The sequence below is a fragment of the Anoplopoma fimbria genome, chromosome 4 (genome assembly GCF_027596085.1).
Source record: "Anoplopoma fimbria isolate UVic2021 breed Golden Eagle Sablefish chromosome 4, Afim_UVic_2022, whole genome shotgun sequence".
Taxonomy (NCBI): Eukaryota; Metazoa; Chordata; class Actinopteri; order Perciformes; family Anoplopomatidae; genus Anoplopoma; species Anoplopoma fimbria.
The window spans coordinates 11,780,259-11,803,907 of NC_072452.1; the positions used below are offsets into that span (position 1 = coordinate 11,780,259).

Below are 23,649 nucleotides of genomic sequence, written 5' to 3' on the forward strand. Positions count from 1 at the left end.
ACCCCTATAATCAGACTGGCGTTTCCTTGGGAAAAGGCAACACAATCCAAGCAGTGTAAACTTTGCATAATTCAATTGGACAAAAAGGAAAATTGGACTCACCAATTATATAGCATTACTATATTGCTTTTGGGCATCCAAAAGCTCCACTTTGCAGTGTGTATAGGGTATTCAGAGTACTGGCCACTTAATAAGGAGACATTATCATCTAGTCCTAAATACTAGCTAATATTAGGGAATTAAATACATCTGTTTGTTGGGAAAAAAACTGCAGTCCTGGGCTGTTATTTCAAATGGAGATTGTGATTTCTAGGTGGTAGATTTTGTTGCTCCATAAGTAGGGATAATACCATTTTACAAACCAAAACACAGCTTATCTATTCATCGTCAATGAATCTGTGATGATGGGTGGTTTGGAGGGATGAAAGCTTGGATTTGTGAAGTGCTGGCCAAACTGGAAAACTGGATGTACACTTTTAATCCCCTCTGTTTCTCATTGTTGTATTGACAGGCTCTGCTTCAAATCTGCTTCGATCTGTACTCTAAAGGGCTTTTCTTTATTCAAAGCAGCTGTTCAAACATTTGGCCATAGTATTCTCTCCCTGCAACGGTCCTGATTGTCATGATAGTGATATGACAGAGTTCTTTTTCTTTTTTTCCGAGTGGATAGGCCTAGAAAGCATCATGGCATATCAGAGAGTATAAAAAGTCTGTAAAGAAAATGTTCATCTCTATAAGAGAAATGAGAAGGCTTGGTCTATCGTGCTGCATGGCCTCTCTTCATCCGGAGGAGAAAGTTCCTCTTCTCCTCCAGAAGCTCCTGAATGCGTTTGTTCTTGGTTCTCTCTCTGAGGTTGACCCGACGCTTTGGGATCAGATTGTTCAGGGAGATGTCATTGTCTACGCCGATGATCCTGTTGTATATGATGTCAATGGAGTTGTTCTCACTGTTCTCCTCTGGTCTTAGCTGAGATCTGGTGACGGTTGCCATTGTTGTTTTTTCTGTTGTCAGGGTAATGGTGGTGGGAGGTGAGGCTGTGGCAGGGTCTAAGGTTGTCGTGGGAACAGGGATGGTCACAGGGATATACTCAGAGAGGTCTAGCCAGGGTGAGGAAGCGAGGTCCGTCATATCTTCACTATTGATAGTTGGGATCACCATTGTGAGGCTGTCATCTAGCACCATGGTGTCACTAACCACTCCCCCGTTGCTGTAGGACATTGTGACGTCATCGTCACTGAGAATGGTTCCGCTGGTTACTGTGACATCATCGCTGTTGGTTATTGTGGCATCACTATAGGGTATGGTTCCACTAGGAATGTTGAGTTCTTCAAAATGAGTGGTTCCAGTCGGTGTTATGAAGTCACCAAAAGTGCTGGGTGTTGTTGTTGAAGTATTATGATACCACAGTGGAGTTTCATCTATATTTGCTGTTTTGTTATTGATGTAAGTAACATTGATCCTGGATTCAGGCAAAGGTATGCCTGCAGCGGTTGCATATACACTAGTGCTGGATGAGATAGTGGAAGAAAAGTACTCCCTCAGTTTTTCTGGACTTGTATATGGAGTGGGGGTTGTGGTATAATATGAAGGCATTGTTTTAAGTGTTGTCTTTTTTGGGTTACTCTTGGCCTGAAATTGTTTGGCATTTTTGGGACCTAGTTTTGGGGTCTTTTGAGGATTTGTCTGTGTTTGTTTTTTCTTTGTAACTTTTGTCTTTGGCTGAATGTTCTTTTTGGGATTGGCCTTTGGAGAAGCCTCCTTTTTAAGGGTGGGTTTCTTTTTTACTGGAGTCTTTTTGAGAGTGGTCTTTACAGGGGGAGTCTTTTTAGGAGTAGTGTTTGGTGGAGAAGTCTTTTTGGGAGTGGTCTTTACAGGGGGAGTCTTTTTAGGAGTAGTGTTTGGTGGAGAAGTCTTTTTGGGAGTGGTCTTTACATGGGGAGTCTTTTTAGGAGTAGTGTTTGGTGGAGAAGTCTTTTTGGGAGTGGTCTTTACATGGGGAGTCTTTTTAGGAGTAGTGTTTGGTGGAGAAGTCTTTTTGGGAGTGGTCTTTACAGGGGGAGTCTTTTTAGGAGTAGTGTTTGGTGGAGAAGTCTTTTTTGGAGTGGTCTTTTTGTGAGTAGTATTTGGTGGGGTTGTGTTTGGTTGAGTAGTATTTGGTGAAGTAATGTTTGGTGCAGTAGTCTTTTTTAAAGTAGTCTTTATGGGATAAGTATTTGGTGAAATAGTCTTTTTTGGCGTAGTGTTTGGTGGAGTAGTCTTTTTCGAAGTAGTCTGTTTGGGAGTAGTAATTGATGGAGTAGTCTTTTTGGTAGTTGTTTTTTCTGTTCTATTTTTGGGGGGATTGCTGTTCCATGGGGACTTCTTTTTTGAAATATCACTTGTTTCCTTTTTGGCATTGATCTTTGGTGGAACATCTTTTCTTGTAGTATTTTTTAGTGCAGTATTCTTTTTTGGATTGACCTTTGGTGGAATCACCTTTTTGGGTTTTTTCTTTGGCGGAATCTTTTTGGGCTTGGATTTTACTGGGGCGTCTGTTTTTGTACTGCTTTCTGTTGGATCAGTCATCGTTGGACTGGTTGTTGCTGGAAGGTGTATGGCAGTTATAACAGACGTTGTTGGACTATTTGTTGTGCTCTGTGATTGTGGGTCTGTGTCCACGTCTATATCTGGGACAGGCAGAGGTAAGGGATGATCAGTAATACTGGGAGAAGTTGCGATAACTGAGGTCGTTGCCGTGGAAAATGTAGTGGGGAGGACAGTAGCACTGGTGGCTGCTGGAGGATGAGTGGTGATCATTTGTGTAGCACTAAGTGGGGAAAGGGTGGAATGAGGAACCGAAGTGGTAGAGGTAGGAGGATGGGTGGTGGTCCAGGGATTGATGTTAGAAGCTGAAATGGTGGTGATGGCAGCTTTGGTGGATTGGATGGTGTTGAAGTCTAAGCTGAGAGTGGGTGGAGAAGCACTGGGCGGGATGGATGTGGATGAGGAGTTGGGTGGAGGCTCTGTAATGGTGACAATGCTGCAGGACTTGCAGCACATGCGCTGGTACTCCGGTAGAGAGCAGTAGCGCTTCAACGCTTCCATACGACAGAAAACAGAGCGGTCTCCATGACAACGCTGGCCTGTGGAGGAGAGAATAGAGAGCTGAGACTGGGTGCAGCCAGCAGTCGAGACTATGAAGAGGTGTGTGTTATGTATATGATTGCTGGAATATGTCTCTGTATGTGACAGAATGTGCAATGTGCAACAATAAGTATACTACATTAGCATCAGTCTTTGTGTGTATGTTCATATATATAAAAAGTACATGCATACGTGTGAGTGTGTGTTGGTTCCACACCATGCAGAGTACAGTAGAAAAGCCAGACCATTAGCAGATGATGCAGAAAGGAAGAGGAGAAAAACCCAAACATCAAGAGCAGTCATGAGGTTAGTCCAGAGCAACTGAAATGGAAAAAGAAGGTTTGCCAGTCTTGTGTTCTAAATATAACTCTCTATTTTTGATCATTTTTCTGTTTTTAAATTTTAATTTAATTGTGCCCTTTTTTACTATGCCAGTAAAAAATAACCGTGTTCTACTGGCAATGTTTGACATTTTATCTGACAAAGGATCTAGCGAGTGAACATTCCTGGTGAGAGAAAGATCACACTTTTCAAAACATTTTTATTGATACAACTTTGCTGTTGAGAATGACAGTAACTGAAACAATGAGATGTACGCCCCCCCTGCTCAATATATAGATATATTCTTTTCTTAAGAAAAATAATTCAACTGTATCGAAAGTTACAAGTTCACAGTCACTTTGGTAAAACACTTCATTACTTGGAAATCAACCAGTCAATCTTTGTATCGATTGAAAATAAAAACATGGAGTACATAAATGATATTTGCTTTTTAAATGAATTACTTAATTTCCATGATGATGTAAAAACTGGAATGGCACATTAAGTGTCATATGAAACATTTACAAAACATTAATAAAATTTCCCTGATAAATCAAAGTGCATATAGACGCAGTGCACGTAGTCCATCTGAATGTTTCTTCAACGTTAGCCAAACGTTAGCCAGCCCCACGCAGCAGGCCAGTGAAGCCACAAAACAGTTACCCATAGTATAGAATATTATAGAAGAAGATAACAGTCATGAACATTATTAAATACAGTCAACACCAATGTTATATACAGTCGCACTGCTAGGTCTGGCTTGGTCTCATACAGTCCAACTCCAGCAGAAGGAAACCTTGGATAGCTCGCTACATAGTCACAACAGAAATATGTGATCACAATACAATGACAAGTCTGAAGTGTTTTTTTTTTTTCTAGATGCCATATGTGTCGATACCCTAGGCCCTTTGTAAACCCTTCCCAGTAGTCGGACATTGGTCCAACATCACCTTGGTAGGTTTGATGGTTGGCGGGTGTGAGTTTGTTAAGTTGGTTTGAAGCTGCCTCTATTCCGAGTGAAACTTTGAATGAGTAAAGCCATCTCTTTCACAGATAAATGCCATTACATTCAATCCAAGATAAGGCATTGTTCATGTGGTTAATGTTCATCAACATAAAAATGATCATCGGACACTCTCAAATCAAAGTTTATGAGGTATTTCTGTATCTGATCGCAATGAGTAAAAGCCCGAATGATGAAGCTTCCTTACACACATACACAAACACGCACAATCACACACACACACACACACACACACACACACACACACACACACACACACACACACACACACACACACACACACACACACACACACACACAAACACAATCGGACAGACACACTTTGACTGACAAGACTAGTACATTTCATTCAATCACACATTTGATAACTCACTCATCTAAACACAAGACACACATGCACCCATGCACACAGATACACACACAAACACACAGATGCACCAACACACTCACACACATGCATACAGGTGATGGATGCAAATGTGCATGACAAAACGGGATCCTATCCTTAAAGAAAACAAGAAGCGACAGTAAACCACTGATCCATCTGAGAGAATGGAGAGGCAACTAACTGACCAAGTCCTGCATAATATAGGTCTAACCCCTTCCCCCCAAAACACTTTACCTTTATTAAATATTCATCTGTATTCATGTAAAATCAATAAAAAAATACACATAACAGTCAAGGATCTAAGCGATCAATAGCAGTCCAAAGGTTTTAGGCAAATAAGCTACAGCTTATTCATGGTAAAACGTTATTAATATTATTGTTACTCATATAGATTTAGATTTATAGGTATATATAAATACAAATATATTTATAGATGTATTTGTTTAAAGTCTGCAAGCACAAATAAGCTGCATTTATTGAACTTTAGTATAACAGTCAAAGAGAGGATGGCTGATGATGAGGTGAAATGGGAAGCAACCTCAAGCGGTCAGACTACCCTGTTTTTTTTTGTGTGTGTATTTTTTAAATTAGCCTTTCTTCAAGATTCTTCACCTCACAGTTCCCTCCCCCCTAAAATCAGAAGGTTTACTTATGTCACTTCTGGTCGCTGTGCTGAGCTCCTGTCAATCTGAGAATGGAACGTAGAATGAGACGCCATTCTCATCCTCGTATGGAACCAGGATGTCAGATGAGCACTTTAGCAAAGATGTCCTCATTGTGACAAGATCACATTCACAATAAAGCTTTCATATATATTTTTTTTAATAACTTTTTTTTCTGTATAGATATTTATATACCTTTTCTGTTTATTTTCACACCTGTTTCTCCCCACAATGACAGTGCGCTACAAAAAGAAAAAAGCGCAGCTGCATCTCAGGAGTGGTAACCCATGACAACACGCAGCTAGCTCGCGCAAAACACGGCCGCCAAATGCAGAGGGGGGTCCCCTTGAACATGAACGGCTCCTCGACACGTCTCAGGAGGTGCCCATGAAAACCTGTTCGCCTTGCCACTTCGAATCCTTTTCACATCAAATTTTTTGTTGATCTTTTGAGTTTTCGACTGGCCAGCGGTTACAACACAATGCTCCACAAAGGAGAGAGAGATAGAGAGAGAGAGAGACAGAGCAAGAGAGAACCAACTAGCACACACAGGAGCCAGAGACCTCCCCCTCAGTCAGAGCCGTCTCAGACACACAGAGAGAGAGGCAACATCCCCCCCCAAAAGAGAAGCGAAAAGCTTTGCCACTCGCTCACGGGCGTGGGCACAGACAGAGGCCGTGGGGAAGGTCAGGGGGCCAGCCGGGGCCGGCCCTGCAGAGACAGGAGGACAGAGATGGGCAGGGCCCAGCAGAGGACAAACATGCAGCTGCGGCTGCCGCTGTGGAGGCCAGGCTGGGAACTATAGAGGGAGGTTTTACGTGAGGAGATCTTTGGGAAGTTGGGGTTGGGGCGAGACAGCCACTGGATCAGGATGTTGCCGTTCTTGTTGAGGTCGGAAGAGCCCTCTGCAGATAAAAAAAGAGAGAGAAAATGATGCAGTAGTTAAGTTAGGAGGAGAATTCTTTGAATGGTTATTGTGATCATCTTTGCCAGCATCTCCTTTCTACACTCATATTTGGGCCTGTTTCTGTCTACCTATTCAAGGACAATTACAAATAATTGCTGATATCTGGAAACATGGGGATATTGTTGAGAAAATAGGGCATAAACACAATTGTTTTTTAGCCAGATTATCTCAGGAAAAAACAAAACTCTTATAAATAAGTTGAGTTAACATGGGGGTTTGTTTAAAAATTCGAGGATTGTTTGACTGCTTGTGTTCCCATCATACTGAACTTCTTTTTAGCATTGTCAGCTATTAACTGTCGTTTTTTTGAGCACAATGTTGGTTATGAAGATAGGAATGTTTTCGGCAAAACTATGAGAAAAAGATCCACATTTATAAAGTGATGTTTCTTAAGACAATTGTGTGTAAATGAAATAATTTGAGTGACTGGAGGTTCCGTAACACTCACTGGGACATGGATCCAGGCGACAGACTCTGATGGTGTCTGGCTTACTGTCCAGACACAGACCGATGGTGTTGTCCCTGGTGTGGCACAGAGCCTGCCTCTGCTGGGTGCCGTTACCACATGACACTGAGCACTGGAGATACAGGACATCACCAACAAAACACTTTATAATACATCACTTGTATACAAACATAAAATATCACTGAATAGGCAGAACAAACGCATTTAATGTACATGAATATCATGATATTGTGTTTTATGTAATCATTTTCCTCGGTTTACAGTAAGAAACAGAAGTGAAGATTACATCATCTGTTTCTCAGAGACTTGGTAACCCTGTCAAGATTAGCGTTCTGGTGAAGTCTGATATTCAAACAACTGAGTCTCACAAAATACCAGCTGTTGGGCTTCAATACAAAAATATCAGTGCAAGTATTTTCCCTGCAAAAACCTAAACCGGACAAACTTTTGATTCCTATTGCCCTACATTTAGCCTGCGTACCTGCGACCACGGTCCGACCCTCCACTGGGTCGGGCAGGGGTGTCGGTTGCAGGACCTGCGAGTCTCGGGCCGGTCATCGTTGCAGTGTTTATTGTGGATAGAGCGCGTGGTGTTGTCGTCTGACGGCTGGACACAGCTGACCGAGCGGATGTGCATCCCTGTCTTTCCACATGGTTTGCTGCAGTTCTGCCACTCCCCTGTCACCCAACTGGAGGACACCACGGGGCAGAGAGAGAGAAACAGGAGCGTTCAAAATGTCAAAATGCTGAAGTAAACTATGAAAGAGGAGGAAAGACAAGGCCTGCTGAATGTAGAAACAGCCTAAAGTTGTCTCTATCACAGTTTTCTTCATTTTATGTCACAGTTATTTATATATAATACAATGCATACATGGGTGGGGGGCAGGGCTTCTGGTTGCAGTCTCTGGTGTCTCCTCTAGGTTTCATGTTGGATTTGTTGCAGAAGCTCTTGTGGACCATCTTACTGTCAACTTTTCTTCTGCATCCGTATCGCAGGTACTGTCTCCCTACAGCAAGAGGGAAAGGAGGATTTTACAAATGTGAGCACCAGAAACATAAAGACAGGCATTATAGTTGATCACAGAGACATCCCAGTTTCACAGCAAGCCTGTCTTTTGCTCTCCTGTACCTCCGCCGCAGGGCTTGGAGCAGTAGGACCATCTCTTTGGAGCCCACTCATAGGCACTGTCCTCCACCAGCATGTTGTTCTGAATGGCGGAGTCACTGTCCATGTTCATCATGTACTTATAAGACAAATTCACATCCTCATCTCCATGTAATTTCATCTACAAAAAGAAAGAAGTGAAAGAAACCCAATAAACACTTTAGATAACTGACATAATTTCAGACAAATATTTTATATATATATATACACACACACACACATATATATACATACTGAGTATACTTTGGATTGTTTGGTATGCTTGTGTATGACCAAATTATACACTATTTTCACTCATGTACCATGATCAGAATTCCATGTCTGAGAGGACCAGTGGTCTGGAGTGTCTCCTTGTCGTTGTCGTTCTCATATTCCCACTCCACGCCCTTTTCTATCACGGAGTGGGTTTCTGGGTAATCGTTTTCCCCGTTCAAGAAGAACAGTCCTGATGCCACGTTCTTTACAGCTGCAGATGGATGAGAATTTAATTGATTATAGTTGTACCACAGAATCAATCAACTCACTACTATACAAACACGCAGGAAAGAAAAACAATATACAATGTAAATTACCTAAAGTGTGTGAGGTTGCTTTCAGCTCATGGATCAGTAAGTGTCTCGCTCCTCTGGGGATTTCAAGAACTTTGAGGAAACCTGAAATGAAACAGACACCTGGTTTGTGATTCTGACATCATGAACATTTTACAATTTGCCGCTAACCAGTTAATCCCTTACAGTCATGGCTATTTTCATCCAAAGTAAACATGACATCAATTCTGTGAATTTTGCTGCTGTAATGTAGGTCTGCTCTGAGGTCAAATGTTAGATAATGTACTAATATTTATTCGCTTATAGAGTGGGGTTTGAAGTAACTTCTTGACTCATATGTAATCATGATTACTGGACATTTCTACACATTTTCCTCTAGAGGGCGTTGTTTATCTGAATATAACTAAAAGTGGTGTGCAGACTGTAAACTATTTATCCCATACTAACCAGCATGATAGACAGCTGCTACATCTGATGCCATGTCTGTCCGACATTTATATAAGGGTCATTGTCACTTTGAGTGTGTGTTCACCTTGTTTCTTGGCAGTACGTGTGATGGTGTCTTTGAAGGTTTTGCAGCTGGAGCTGTCTCCTCCACACACTCCACACTTGTCCTCCTGCTTTGAGGAGCCAACCACACCGTCACAGCCCACTTTCTGTTCGTGAGGAATATGGAAAAGTTGAACACATGCAGATCTGACCGCAACGCAGCAGCTGTTTGCTCTCTCACACACATGACGTCACTCACCTCACACTCCCCACGCACACACACACTGTGGGGGTCCTTGTATGAGCAGCGTGTGCCGTCCAGGACCATTCTCTGCATGAAGACCACGTCTCGTGTCTCCTTGGATTGGCAATGCAGGTGGCAACGTTTGTTAGCTAGGAAACAAACAGGAAACAAACAGAAAAATGACCTAATTGGCACACTTGATCCATTTAGATAATTTCATTTTCACATGGGATTATATTTTATTTTTCTGAATGAGCTCCCCATGAGTCAGCGTGGCAGTCTGTCTCATTGTGTCTGTCTCTGTGACTCATAATACAACTACATGAGCCTCCAGAGACAAAACCTGGCAGTTCATCCAAGTGAGAACGAACACTTCTACTTCATCACGTTTATTACTCATGGACATAATCCAGAGACCTTGTGTTATGGTGCTTGACACCAATAAACAGTTGGCGGATGTGCTACTGTAGAATTATAATATTTGGAGAAAACACACTTTTTTTAGTCTGAACTGAGCAAAGTAGCAGAAGCAGAAGCTAGCCTGTGTTTATATTTAAGATATGCTGTACATAGCTGCCAGTTGATATTTGTAGCTTCCTTACCTTTCAACATGAATATAAATTTACAGTGTGGACAAATTTAAATAATAATCTTAATTTTTGAGACTCCTTAAATGTTTTCAAGAGGTCATTTCATATTTTGCATACTGGTCTATGAGGAGATATCTGATCACATATAAGAGAAAACAGGATACAATCTGTTTCTTACAATTTAATAAACAGACCAACGGATAGTGATTGGATGAATCCCTCTTAACAACTGATTTAACATCCAAACACACAGGGCAGCTTTACGTTTCATGTTTCACTGCTCAAGAGTATGTTACACAATAACTGTTGACTTGGGAAAACACCTAAATAGAGATAAAAAAAACAGTGTGTCAAATGGCTCTAACCAAATTCTACAATTTCACACTCGTAGCAGACGCACTCTTTTTCTCTCCTAACACTATCTGAAATTGAGGAGATGACAGACCATGGATGGAATTCAATTTCACCTCTCTGTTCCTTTTTTTTCTCTGCCCCACACACACACACACACACACAGACACACACTCACCCAAAAGTAATTTGAGACTGAGAATGCCTTGCTGAAAAATATGGCATTTAGGAATGATAAGAACGTAGAAAAACAATTTAGCAAGGCTCCTCTTAGCGACGTGTGTGTAGTGTGACCTCCAATTACATATGGAGACAGCTCAGCACTTTACTCTAGGGCTGCCCTTTAGTTGGATGATAATTTAATACCTACCAGAAAGGCAGTGACACCTCCACTAAGAGACAGGGTGGGTCTGACAACCACACACACACACACACATACGCACACACGCACACATTTCAAATCTTCTCAATAATGTTTCAGATATTAAGTAAAGAACTCTGACAGTTTGTCCATGTGTGCCAACTGATTCATTGATGGATATAAAGATGTAGGTAAAGAGGGTTAGTGAAGTTCAAATGACATCAGTGAAAGGGTGGAGAGAAAAAAAAGACACTGAGTTCAAAGAAGATTTCCAAAGAGATGGCGTGGTTTTATGGGAGGGAGTAGTCTTAGCTTAAAGCTGCACTCAGCAGGACAGCCAGATGTCAATGACCATAATGGAACAACACCTATATATATACAACCCTCTAAAACCCAACCATATTCAAGAGTTATGTGTGTGCTTCCTCTTTTTGGCTTTCATTTGTATTTACAACTTACAAATTGTGAACCATGACATCCGGTTTATCATTCCCCGGCTGCTATCTTTATTCTGACAGCCTCTTTCTGTGTCTATTTCTCCACCAAACTTCATCCCCCTTTCCATCTGCGGGTGTATACTCACGGTCTGTATGCTCATAAGGCAGCCATTGTTGCTTGTTGCTGTGGATTTCAAAGCGGGGGTCCCAAGCGTGGCATTGGTCCTCTCGCGGGTCACTGTAGATATCCTCACACTCGTTGGTGTTGCACATCTGGAACTGGTGAGTCGCCCCCATGCAGGTACGGCCCCCATTGGCTGGCCTGAGAGGGTTACAGGGCACAGGATGCATTATCATTCAAAACTTGGCCAAGAAATTATACATTTAACACTTGTACAAATTATCTTGATATATGTTAATTAATGGAGCAAATTATCACCTTCAAGAGTCAGTGCAATAAATATCAGAAGTTAACTAGCAAGAACTCGAGAAATGCTTTCTAAAACAAGATTTGAGCTTCAGCTGAATTTAGCACAATTAAGCACAGAATGAAAACTTGCAATGTCGCTGTTTTTACACACACACAAAACACCTACACACACAAACACACTCACACGCACACACACACACACACACACACACACACACACACACACACACACACACACACACACACACACACACACACACACACACACACACACACACACACACACACACACACACAGTTACATACCTAGGATTGTCACACTCGCGTGTGCGAAAGTGTACCCCTCCACCACAGGTGCGGGAGCACTGGCCAAACTCACTCCATATACCCCAGGTTCCATCTTGCTTTATGATGTCAGGTGTCAACCACATGCAGCGACCTTTAAAGCAGTGCTGCAAAAGGCATAGAATACAAGAGACACAGTTGCTATTTGGATACACAGTGCACAGTGCAATAAGTCTTTTTTAGCAGAATGTATGTTAATGTACAATAGTGTATAAATACCTTCCCATTCCCACACATGGTGCCATCAATGGGCGGTCCTTTCTTGGTCTTGCAGAAGAAGGGATTGTCTGGGTGGCTACACCACAGCTGCTTGCATGGGTCAAATGAGCTATACTGCAGGGCACAGAGAGAGAAACTCCTTCTTACAATTAAAAATCCTACTACACAGCACACACACAAACAGTTTGGTTTTCAATAATACAAGTCAACCATCAAGAAACAGCTGGAATGAGACTAAACACTGAAAATAAAAATAGAGATGAGAAGAGAAATATCACTACAACAACAACCACCACAACAGTATTGTACCCAACAATAACAACATCGACCCTGCACTGTGTCACTGCACTGTACACTACGCTCCACTGAGAAACACACAGCCATTCATGCAAACTAAATCAAAAGATGAGAGAAAGAGAGAGTCCGTGGTTTTAATTAGGTCACAAGGGAGGTCAGAGGGCAAAAGGTTGAAAGGCCAAAGGTGAGGTCTCATTGACCTCTAGGATGCCCCTAGACACAGATCAAGGACCAAATTCTCCTCCTTGTCTGATATAAACCATTGATGAGGATACCACAAAACTGACACGCAGTCCAGTGTCTGAGGGGCCGAGCCCTCTTCCCTCCTTTCCACAGACTTTCATACCCACCATGACCCCCGGGGACCTTTGCAGGTCAGAGTAACAATCAATGGCTAGACTGTGGTAGGTAATAACGAATGACATCAGACTGGAGGATCCTAAAAGCTGAAGTGAAACATGGAAAAACAGCCTCTGTTCTGGCTCAGCCCTTTCCACTTGGACGGGAAAGACATCTTTCCAACCTTTTCCACTCGTTTATAGTCATGAGTGTGCCAATATAATGAGGCTCTTCCTGCCAGTGCTGCTGTGATTTAACACAGAGATTTGCGTGAAAAGAGTCAGGATATGTTACGGTTCAACTGTTGAACTGCACAATAGTCACTGAACCAGTAAAGTCACAGTGTCTTTTAAGGCTTTTTACTGCCACTGTCTCTGGAAATAAGCATTTTAGTATCCTGCAGACTAACGTCCAAAATATGACGATGGATAGAACAGAGAAACAAAGTACAGTAAAAACGAAAAGTAAGGAGCAACATTACACACAATTACAACTTCTGAGGACAAATAGAAAAAAAGAAAATCTGAGAAAACAAATGACGGGCCACATGTCTTCGGGAGAGGTGGGGTTACCTTACCTGCGTTCCTGACTGGCCCGCCTTTTGTAGCTGAGGGGAATGGGTTTGACAAGAGAATAGAGGGTAATCTAGCAATGTGTGCAAAGCCCCTGAATAAGCCCTTTGTCAATCAAGCAACAGTGTGCCACAGTGACAGTCAAAGAGTGGGTGAGGGAGACAAAGGGGAGGTAAGACGCCCTGCGAGACGCAGAAGCTCGGAGTACTGTTTGTGACAGGCTCATGTAAAGGCAGTTGGTATCAAGGTTAGTGTTGTGTTAAAATAAATATATATCTTTCAAATCGTTTTTAACATTAACAACAGAAAAAAGAAATAGCTATAAAAAAAATTACCTGCTTTTTAGCAAGATGCCAATCCCACCAGTGGCCGGGAGAGGAAAGCAGAGGACATCAGAAGAATGTGAATAGCTGTGTGTGTGTGACTCGTTCATTACAATGTAGATCAGAGATAGATGATGAAAGTGCTGCCTTCAGGTCACAAAGAAAAAACCTTCAGAGCTCAAGAGTTCCCATACAAATGTTTCTCCCACAGTGAAATTCAGCAAATTCTGAATAAACTGAACAGACTGAATTCAAAGTCAGTTTACCCAAACTCTGCTTCATCTCAGGAGATAAAGTGACTGTTGTAGAAGTTGCCGTCAGTATGTTAGTTAGTGTTAGTAAACTCTGGCTATGTTAGTAAAATGACCATGAGACTATGGGGATCTCTTACCGCGGTGCACATCGTGTAGCCCACCCCAAAGTCAAAGCGACACTGTTCATTCATGGAGTAGTGCAAACCAGGAAGCTGAGGCAGAGACGGCCAGTTGTGGTCAAAGGGGTCGTCACGGAGACAGTCATAGGAACTGCGAGAGGGGTCAAAAAATTAGATGATTAATGTGGAGCTGCAACTTACGCTTATTTTCATTTTGGATGATAACTGTCTTAATTAATAATTTGGACTATAAATGTGATTTTTTTTTTTGTCAATCAACTAATCCACTGCTCAGTTTAGCTCTTATACTCTTAATGTTTAAACCCCTTTTCATTCAAGTATTTTATGAAAAGTATGTGTGGTGACTCAGCCTTCAGAAGCTGACAATTTACCTAAAAAAAGTAATTAAAATATATTTAATGGTGTTTCGTGACACCTTAAAATGTGGGCTTTGTCACCTTGAACACCACCACAATACCACAATACCACTTTTTCAGTAATACTTGTAGTAATATAATAACTTCTAGGATAACAAAATCACACAAAATATCAACAAGACGCAAACTCATTCTTAAATATTGATGAAAGTATCAACCTTTAAAATCCCATGTAATGAAATTTTAGTATGAGTCTATGTGTGTGTTTATTTGTGTCTCACTGAAGGTAGCGTCCCAGCTCTTGCATGCTACATCTGGACCAGTGGAAACGGTGGAAGGCAGCTTGCACCAGGGGAGCCATGATGCTGCCCATGTGCACCTCGTCTCCACAGCGGTTCCCCTGGCCATCGTGCTCCATCCCCAGCCTGCAGACAAAGAGAGAAGGAGGAGGAAGTGAAGGGAAAGAAAATAAACCAGCCGAGACAGATTGGGAACATGTGGGAGGAATAGAAGAAACAAGTAAAGGGAGGGAGGCAGAAGCAATTCTCTCTTCAGATATTGACTGAGGTAGCCAATGGACCAACACTGTAATAAATCAATACGTCCTCATAAGTGACTGATTTGTTGTCGCTTGCTATTCCATGAGAGCAGGCTTGAAGACTTCATTATGGCAAATGCACTTACACATGTCCGGTCTCGTGTGCCACCACAAAGGCAGAGGAGAAACCGTCCTCGTGGTTCAAAGTGCAGCTCCTTACCGGATGGCACATGCCCGTCACCGGGGCGTAACCTAGGCAACGAGGAAGAGAGACCCACCAGTCAAGATTTGTAGACTTATTGTGTTGAACTGAAAGCTTAAAAACAACAACCAAAAAGAACCACTTTGCAATGTTTGAAGTTAACTTATTTGTTTCATTAAAAATTCATTCATTGTTTCATTTTCTGTGTATATTTCCAACAATGATTTTTAAACAATAGGCCTATTCACATATGTATTATGTAAAAGGAGCAAGACAAAGAAAAATGGTGTATTACTTCTCAAAATAGAAAAAAAAGATATATATACAGTATACGTTCCATACCCACCAAAAAACATATTGTCAAATTTTTGAATTTGTATTCATTTTCAATACTTTAAGTCAGTCTCCTGGCAACTCAACAACTTTGACTTAATTTACTTAAATAAACATCTGCTTAAAGTATGTGCATTCATGGGTTCTGTGACACGACGTTGATTTGGGTTAACTATTCTCACTTTTAAACCTTGAATCTGTGACTTATCTCTCCAAAGATATGCATAATATATACTACTTACACATAGCCAAAACACACACACACACACACACACAAATGTGTGCATGTTTGTGTGTCTAATGATTCTTAACCCTAAACCGTCGCCTGCCTCCCCTACATATGCCGATCCCCTGTGAACTCCCTGTGTGCTTGTCTGTCCTGTACTGCCTTTAATTGTGGGAATGTGACTGGCCTTGCTCTGCCTATTGATTTTCTGCTGCTGGAGGCTGAGCCCAAGGGCAGCTGAAGGGCTTCTGGATAGCTAGGCCACTGCCTTTAGAGGCCTCTCCCCAGGGCCCGCCTGTTAGCCTGCACTCTGCTGCACAGAAAACCGCCGAACCCACAGTGCACTACGCAGCTTCACGAGGCAAAAGGCAGGAAGAGAGAGGAGTTTTCTGTGTGTGCTTATGACTTCAAAGTACTCATGATGGTGGGGATGCCGTTCGATGTATGTACTATATGTTAAACAGTAAGAGTTAAGGATACCCTGCATTCCCGTGGGGCCAAATTCCTGGCGTGTAAGGAAGATGGCGTGATCGTGATACTCCGCGTCCCCTGTGTCCTGCTTCTGCTGCAGGAAGGCCCAGCGACAGACATTCTCCAGACTCTGAGACGGGTTCCCCAGTTCAATCAGACTCATGGACTGGAATAAAAGAGACGCATACATGGAAAGAGAGAATAAACAAAAACAGGGAACTAAACCTGCTTCTTGTTTCAGCTCTGGTACAATAACATTTTATTCAGCCCTGTAGGGGGCAGTGTCACATTGTTGTATGTTGTCAGCACATCTTGCAAATTGCTGAGGTGTACAACACACACTCACTCCAAGGGATCTACAGTACTCACACAATAATGCTCCTGTAATCTTGATCATTTCAATTATGAAAAAGAAACTGAACACAGAGCTGTCTATTAATGAGTTATGCACTAATAGTCAAAAACATGTCCAATTACAGAATATTTACTTATGATTAAATGAATAATACCGACACCCACACAAACACCAGATACCAGCAATTCCTTCCATTAACCTTTACCTCTCATTCTCTTCCTCATTAGGATCTCCGCTCCCCTCTCCTCTCTCCCTACATTCTGCTCTACAACTCTTTCCATGTCTCTCTTCCACTGCTTCCTTTTTCCCTCACTTTCTTCCATTTCCTCCCCGTTTTCCCACACTCACAATGCACAGCTGAATCAAACAGAAGAGTGTGCGTATTGCGAGTGTGCTGCAGTGAAGACATATGGCCTGCCTCTGCACAGACACGCCTTTGACGAAGTAGATACATGTGTGTGTCTGTTTCATCATGTTCATCAGGTGCTTGTGTGTGTGTTTCAGTGTGTTTTTATGTATAAAGATGTTTTGGAATGGTGTGTCGTGTGCACTTGTGGTGTTGGAGTGTGTGTGTGTGTGTGTGTGTGTGTGTGTGTGTGTGTGTGTGTGTGTGTGTGTGTGTGCGCCTGCATTCAGGGTCACATAGCCAATCTGCAGGCTGTCTGGGTGTAGCTCTGTTGCCACGGTAATTGGGGATGATGGACAGCCAGAGCTTTGGCTGAAGCTGCATAGGGGCTGGCCCAGAATGACCAATGTAGGATTTTGTGTGTGTGTGTGTGTGTGTGTGTGTGTGTGTGTGTGTGTGTGTGTGTGTGTGTGTGTGTGTGTGTGTGTGTGTGTGTGTGTGTGTGTGTGTGTGTGTGTGTGTGTTTCCAGGGCTCCACTGGGACTGTAGACATGTAGTGAGGAGAGGAAGAGATAAGGCTACAGCAGCATAAGTGTATCACAGAGCACCTATCCAGCAATAAAATCCTGCTGTGGGGCATTCCCAGCCCTTCTCCATTCCTGCCTTCTCTTGCTTTATCTACATTTTTCCCTCACTTCCACCCCGCTCTCTTCTTCTCTTCAGCACAGGCAGGAAGATAGAGTTACAGTCAGGAAGAAAAGGATGCTACCCCCATCGTCCGGTCTCTCTGTTTATGAATGAGGGACGGCTATCATTGATTGTTTATCTTGCCTGGACTTCCCATGATTCCATACAGCAGCCTACTGGGAGGAAGGCTGATTGCATAACGGGCAGAGTTTCTGTGTGCTTTGGTGCTGAACTGTGAAGGCGTGCGACTTGAAAACACTCCCCTGGGATGCTGCATGCTTTTAGTTCCTCTTTTGCTCAGTCCACTGGAATAACAGGCTCCGGGCATCAGTGCGTGCTGATGAGTGTGTGTGTGTGTGTCTGTGTGTGTTTATGAGTGTGTGTGTGCCTGTATGTATGTACGACTCAGCTGTGCTTACTGTAGGTACTTAAAGCAATTGTAGCAAAATCCTAGAATCAGAGATAGTGCTGGCATTCACTTTTTAGGAACTGCATCACTGGAGGAGTTTTAGTAGAACTCGTGTCTCATCAGGTCTTACCTTGCCGTAGCCCAGCATGATAATCCTCACCAGCACCACATTGATCTTTGCTCCCAAAGACTGGTCATGGTAGATCTCATTCACCTGGAATCACACAGAAAAACACGAGAGAAAATTAATCTCAGCAGAAGAAGTACAACAATATCTAAACTAATATTTACAGGGTTTGTAAGTAGGTATCTAAAAGCTTTATTAATGGCTGATACAGTAAATATTTTAACAATGCTTTACAGATTAGTTATAAAGCATTACTTAGGACAACTTTTGATATTGCTGGGTTTTGATGGTAGTAATCCATCAACTAATATGCTCATTTAGGTTATTTTCCCCACTTTCAAATAAACCACTAGTTCTGCTGTTATAAATGTTATTAACTCATAAATAGAAGCTTTTTATAATAATCCATCAAATCCCAAAATGTCCATTTTAATAAACAGTTTAAGCTTAAAAAAATGGCTTAAGACAGATTTATAATAACTTTTTAACCATTAATAAATCCAGAAGTTATAATTTATAAGTGAGAAAAGGAAGTTGAGGAGAGGGCAATGAACTCAGTTTCCCATGAGCAGAGATGGAGAGGAGATGAAGGAAGAAAGATGCAAAGGAAGGAAAGAGCCTAATGTAAGGAAACAAGGTAATGTGTGACAAGGAAAATGCATGGAGCATTATACTGGCGAAACACACACATACACACGGAAAGAAGGAAAGAAAGAGAGAGAAAGAGAGACAGAGAGAGAGAGAGAGAGAGAGAGAGAGAGAGAGAGAGAGAGAGAGAGAGGGGTAAATTGGCGCAGGAGTTGAGGCCTGCTGTCCTCAGTGGCTGTGTGCGGTGCCTAATGAGGCAAAGGGATGTAAAAACAGACAGCCGTAATGAGATGGCTGATGTACACACTGTGGAGAAAGATGGACACACAGACTGTAAACACACACACACACACACACACACACACACACACACACACACACACACACACACACACACACACACACACACACACACACACACACACACACACACACACACACACAGAGAGAGAGAGGTATAGAGATGAAGAACCAAATTGCAGACACACCCAGCCAGCGAGAGAAAGGTAGAGAGTTGAGGAATGCCACGAATAGAGACAGAGAGGCAGAGGGAGAGAGACAAGTAGCTGAGCAGAGATGGATGAGGGAGCACAGAGGCAAAGTAAGGAAAGAGACAGAGCTTAGAAGGGAGGGGAAACGATGCATTCTTAGAAAACAAATGTAGCGCAGAGCTGCGTTTTTTTAAAGAAGAGGGGAATAACTTAATGCTCCGTTCCATACGTGGTGTAAAGTTGGAAATTCCAGCAACCTTTTAGGAAAATTCCAGCAACCTTTTAGGAAAATTCCAGTGGAATGATCCTCCAAGTCAGAATCCTCATTTGTTAACCACAACTCTCCTCCAATACATTTCTTTGAAGACTAAAATATAAACATGGTTTGTAACGTAAAGCCTCTACAGGTAAAGTCATGTTTGATTTTCAGCATCTGCCTTTGTGTTGTTGGGAACATCTGTCTGGTAAATGATCAGATATACTAATTAACCTTCTGAAATGTTAGGTTTACAGTTGCCAGCATTATAAGCTAACTTGCTAATGTGGCCAAATATCACAGGCATATATGTGTTGGTTTTCCAAGCTGGAACATTAAATAATGGAGGCTGTATTAAGCCTGTGACAGCACTGTAACTGGGACTTTTGAACCTTCAACTGTGAATGAAAGAATGTTACTTGAAGGACAGAAGAGAGTCATACTTGAGGTTGTTATCATTGTCATTTTAAGACAATACAACCACATTAAAACAGGTGCTGTGGCAATTTTGGTAACGCTCTTCCAACTCTTCCATAAAGTTGGGGGACTTGCAAGAGACAGAAAAAAACATAAATGGACAAAACTAATGCATTAGAGGCTGAGATTTATTTGAGTTTTCATATCTTGGATGGATCAAAAATACAGCATTCTACACTTTCAGTAATGCAACTTGCATCTTTCGTATGCATCGTTTTTAAACCCTCCCTGCCTAAACAACGGTCATATCTTTGTCCAGATGTCAAGTGATGCTTCTTTAGTAATTTTCTAAGACTTGACAAATCTGAGACTCACTGCACTACGCAGCACCTGGGTAATTCCTACAGGACTATAACTCAAACATATTCCTGAGGGATTTTTTTATATTCCTGAGGGACTTTTTGATACAGTTGTAGTACAATTCTTCTCTTTGTAGTACTCTGACATGTACTGGACCCCCTAAACTATGTAAGAAACATACTACTGTTGTAGTTTTCCAAAGTGGTGATCTAAAATTTTGCATCATATTTTATAAATTTATGATTTTTTTTCATGTTAAATCCTATTCTGCAAAGTCAATATAGCTGTAAAACAAATGTAATATACAAATAAAAAGCAAATTGTACCTGTAAATGTACCGACTTACCTTCCAAAACTGAATTTGATTCATAGGCAAAGCTTAGTGGCAACCACCCATTATGTTAACAGAGTTTTCTGTTAATATACTTTTATTTTTAGTTCCTGAAAACAAGGGCAGTGAGTTGTAGGGACACGTTAAGGAGTGAGGGACATGAGAGAATAAGGGAAGGCCAAAGTTTTCTTTCAGCGACCTTCAGTTCAACATTTTGGATATTAAGAAAGATTCAGAGTTGCTAAGCAACCACCAAACAAAGACAGAGTTCTGTTGTCTTCTCATTTTGACCCTGTCTCAGACTGTGTGTGTGTGTTTGTGTGTGTGCAGTTTTCAACTTGCCTGTCTGTCTGGCTACCTGCTGGTATTTCTGTTTCTGTGTATCATTTGGTAACATTTATTACTTACTCCCTCGCTATCTTGGCAGGCGTAAATAAAAGTGACACATAATGACTGTGTGTGTGTTTGTGTGTGTATGTGTGTGTGTGTAGCAGTGTTTGTTTGTCTGAGATGACATGGAAGCTTGGGTGGGTCAGTTCACACGTGGCCTTGACAACCATTAGGCCTATGAGGGGCGGTTGACTTCCAGGTGCCCCCGACACTACTAGGTCCACTCTAATGAGACAGAAAGACACTTGACGCACACGCACACACAGGTCACACACACACACACACACACACACACACACACACACACACACACACACACACACACACACACACACACACACACACACACACACACACACAACTCTGCAGAAGTCCGGACCAAATAAAGACAGAATATAAGAAAAAATTGGCAAAGGAGGAGCGAGGAGTGATATTAAAGGCGGTAATTGTTTAACCACATAGATTATAGGTATTATTCAAATGTTTGATTTAAAAATAAACAAATGATAATGGTCATAATTTTGTTTGTTTATGTACACCATAATTAGAAATATAGGCCTGTTTTACTCATGTTTACGAACAAAACTCATGTAATTAACCCTTTAAGGGCACCAGAAAACATTATTCACTTTAATTCTGCTGTTGGTCTGGCGAATTTACAACCTATTGATCGGATAGTTTTCCAGGTTCAGTGTTGGGTTAGGAGATAAAATTAAAATCTGAAGCCTTAAAAGGAGGAAGGGCCATAAATTTGAACTGCTCCAAAAGCTAGGCAAAGTGCTCTTAAATATAGAATAAGGGAGGGACAGTTCAGACTGAATCCCAAGAACGAGAGAGACACTAACAGTTCTGTATTGCTACTCTTAATCTGCACTTTATTAGCTGCTGGCACCTCATCCACCAGTTCACACCTAAATTTAGTGTAACAATAATTCATTACTTTATAATAATTAAATGACATAAACGGTGAAAATTTGTCTTTTTCTTTGCCCTGAGACTAAGAGATGCATAGAAGTTAGATGATACATTTAGATGTGTTATAATATAATTATCTTTATTTAAACCATCATCAAACTCATCATGTAAAGTGGGTTTCATTTAATTTGCAATAAAAACACCCTCAGCAGCCGACGAGACAGAACTGAGTCATCAAATAAAATTTGGCTAGAGTGCTACATAAATTAAATAAGATTTTGGACAGCTTTTCTACATCTTTTTGTCAACACACTTGGGAATAATTCAAAACTTGAGACCCCAAATTTTGAGCCCTCAGTCTGACAGAGCTCCTTACATATCTGTGACACTTCCAGCTAACAAGGTGTCTATTATTAACTGGACTAACCTCTCCTTTCTCTCTTCCTACCACTTAATAAGATGACTTTCTCTGCCTCCAGGAGCTTTGGTAACGTCAAGTCTGAGGGATCAACACCGCTTCCAGATAGCTGTTGCAGAAATAATGCTCATCACATACTGGAGCAGACAAAATACACCTCAGTATGCCAATATGCATCATTTAAATTGAACATACTCAGGTGCAGCTCCCTCACCAGCAGTGACTATTCATATCCGTGGAGAGTGTGATTAACACTTAGCTGCACCTCTCTAAAGGTCTCCATTAACGGGTGAGACAGAGAGGAGACAGACATATCACTGTTAGCCACTAAATCTATCACCAAGATCGGCACAGGAAGATTACTGCACAATGGCCTCCACTTGGCATTTAGCACGCATCATATTTTACAGGATTACTACAACATTGTTGTTACAGCACCTTTTTTCCCCCCTAACAGCCCACTTAGTCACCCGTGACCAACCAAAAAAACAATGCACAGAGCTACTGTACCTTAAGAGCCATTTTTCTAGCTCACATAACTGTTAACTTATGTATTATTTCCCCCTTATGTGTTGCATTTTTCTCTCTCGAAATTTGACTTCCCTCTCAGGTTTGTCTTTTTCTTGTTTGTGTTGTCCTCCCTGTCCAAATCACAGTCGGCGTATGCCATGTGATCTATTTCTCGTCTTGAAGTGAGGTAAACACATGGGAAAGGAGTGGGAAGCAGAATCACCGATACACACATTTGACTCAACCTACACATCAAGACACACAAACACACTCTGACACTCCCGTTGAACTTTGCAGACGGGATTTAGTGGTTTTCTGTGGGGGCGCTTTGATGTCCTGCAGACAACAGTACCGCCCCCCCACCCTCCAACACACACACACACACACAAAATTGTCCACCTTGACCCTTGGCTCACTTTGGCAGTCATTCACAGATTGATGGAGGCAAGAAGTAGGAGGAAGATGCAGAGAGTAATTACAAAAATACAATGAATGAGTGAAAATAAGCTTCAAGAAACAATGCAAACATTGTAGATTTACAGAATAACCTTTCATACTGAAACGCAAGCGCTTTATCTATCCTTTTGGGGAGCCTGTACGACAGTGTAACAGCTGCTGCAACTAAAGACAGAGGAGCACTTCACACACTTTGTCTAGGTGTGTTAAAAGTGTTCACGCGAACACGCATACAGAAAACTTTCTGTAAGTGCAGAGAAGAATCTAGAGGAATTTTAGGAGAGAAGAACAGGTGGAAGCAGGAAAAATACTGGAATCGGACAAGCGAAGGGACTTCATGATATATAATTTGATGGTTTTACAAGGTCGAAAAAGTGCCCTCATTTCAGAGAGGAGGTATTCCCATTTTTC

The 23,649-nt window shown here is 41.8% G+C and overlaps 1 protein-coding gene across 1 annotated transcript in view; it reads right to left on the reverse strand.

The window, feature by feature from the left end:
• Positions 1-678: 678 nt before the first annotated feature.
• LOC129090029 (A disintegrin and metalloproteinase with thrombospondin motifs 2-like) overlaps positions 679-23,649 on the reverse strand; it is a 105,248-nt gene continuing 82,277 nt past the window's right edge. Inside the window, exons 5-24 of the mRNA XM_054597499.1 lie at positions 18,110-18,193; positions 16,192-16,348; positions 15,097-15,202; positions 14,694-14,837; positions 14,054-14,186; positions 13,345-13,374; positions 12,132-12,245; positions 11,874-12,019; positions 11,284-11,459; positions 9,414-9,547; positions 9,198-9,321; positions 8,690-8,770; positions 8,420-8,583; positions 8,082-8,238; positions 7,824-7,959; positions 7,434-7,641; positions 6,935-7,064; positions 6,338-6,424; positions 2,323-3,123; positions 679-2,112 (exon numbers count right to left, since the gene is read on the reverse strand). Of these exons, the coding sequence (XP_054453474.1) occupies positions 758-2,112; positions 2,323-3,123; positions 6,338-6,424; positions 6,935-7,064; positions 7,434-7,641; positions 7,824-7,959; positions 8,082-8,238; positions 8,420-8,583; positions 8,690-8,770; positions 9,198-9,321; positions 9,414-9,547; positions 11,284-11,459; positions 11,874-12,019; positions 12,132-12,245; positions 13,345-13,374; positions 14,054-14,186; positions 14,694-14,837; positions 15,097-15,202; positions 16,192-16,348; positions 18,110-18,193 (4,467 nt within the window). The 3' untranslated portion in view covers positions 679-757. The remainder of the gene's footprint in view (positions 2,113-2,322; positions 3,124-6,337; positions 6,425-6,934; positions 7,065-7,433; positions 7,642-7,823; positions 7,960-8,081; positions 8,239-8,419; positions 8,584-8,689; positions 8,771-9,197; positions 9,322-9,413; positions 9,548-11,283; positions 11,460-11,873; positions 12,020-12,131; positions 12,246-13,344; positions 13,375-14,053; positions 14,187-14,693; positions 14,838-15,096; positions 15,203-16,191; positions 16,349-18,109; positions 18,194-23,649) is intronic.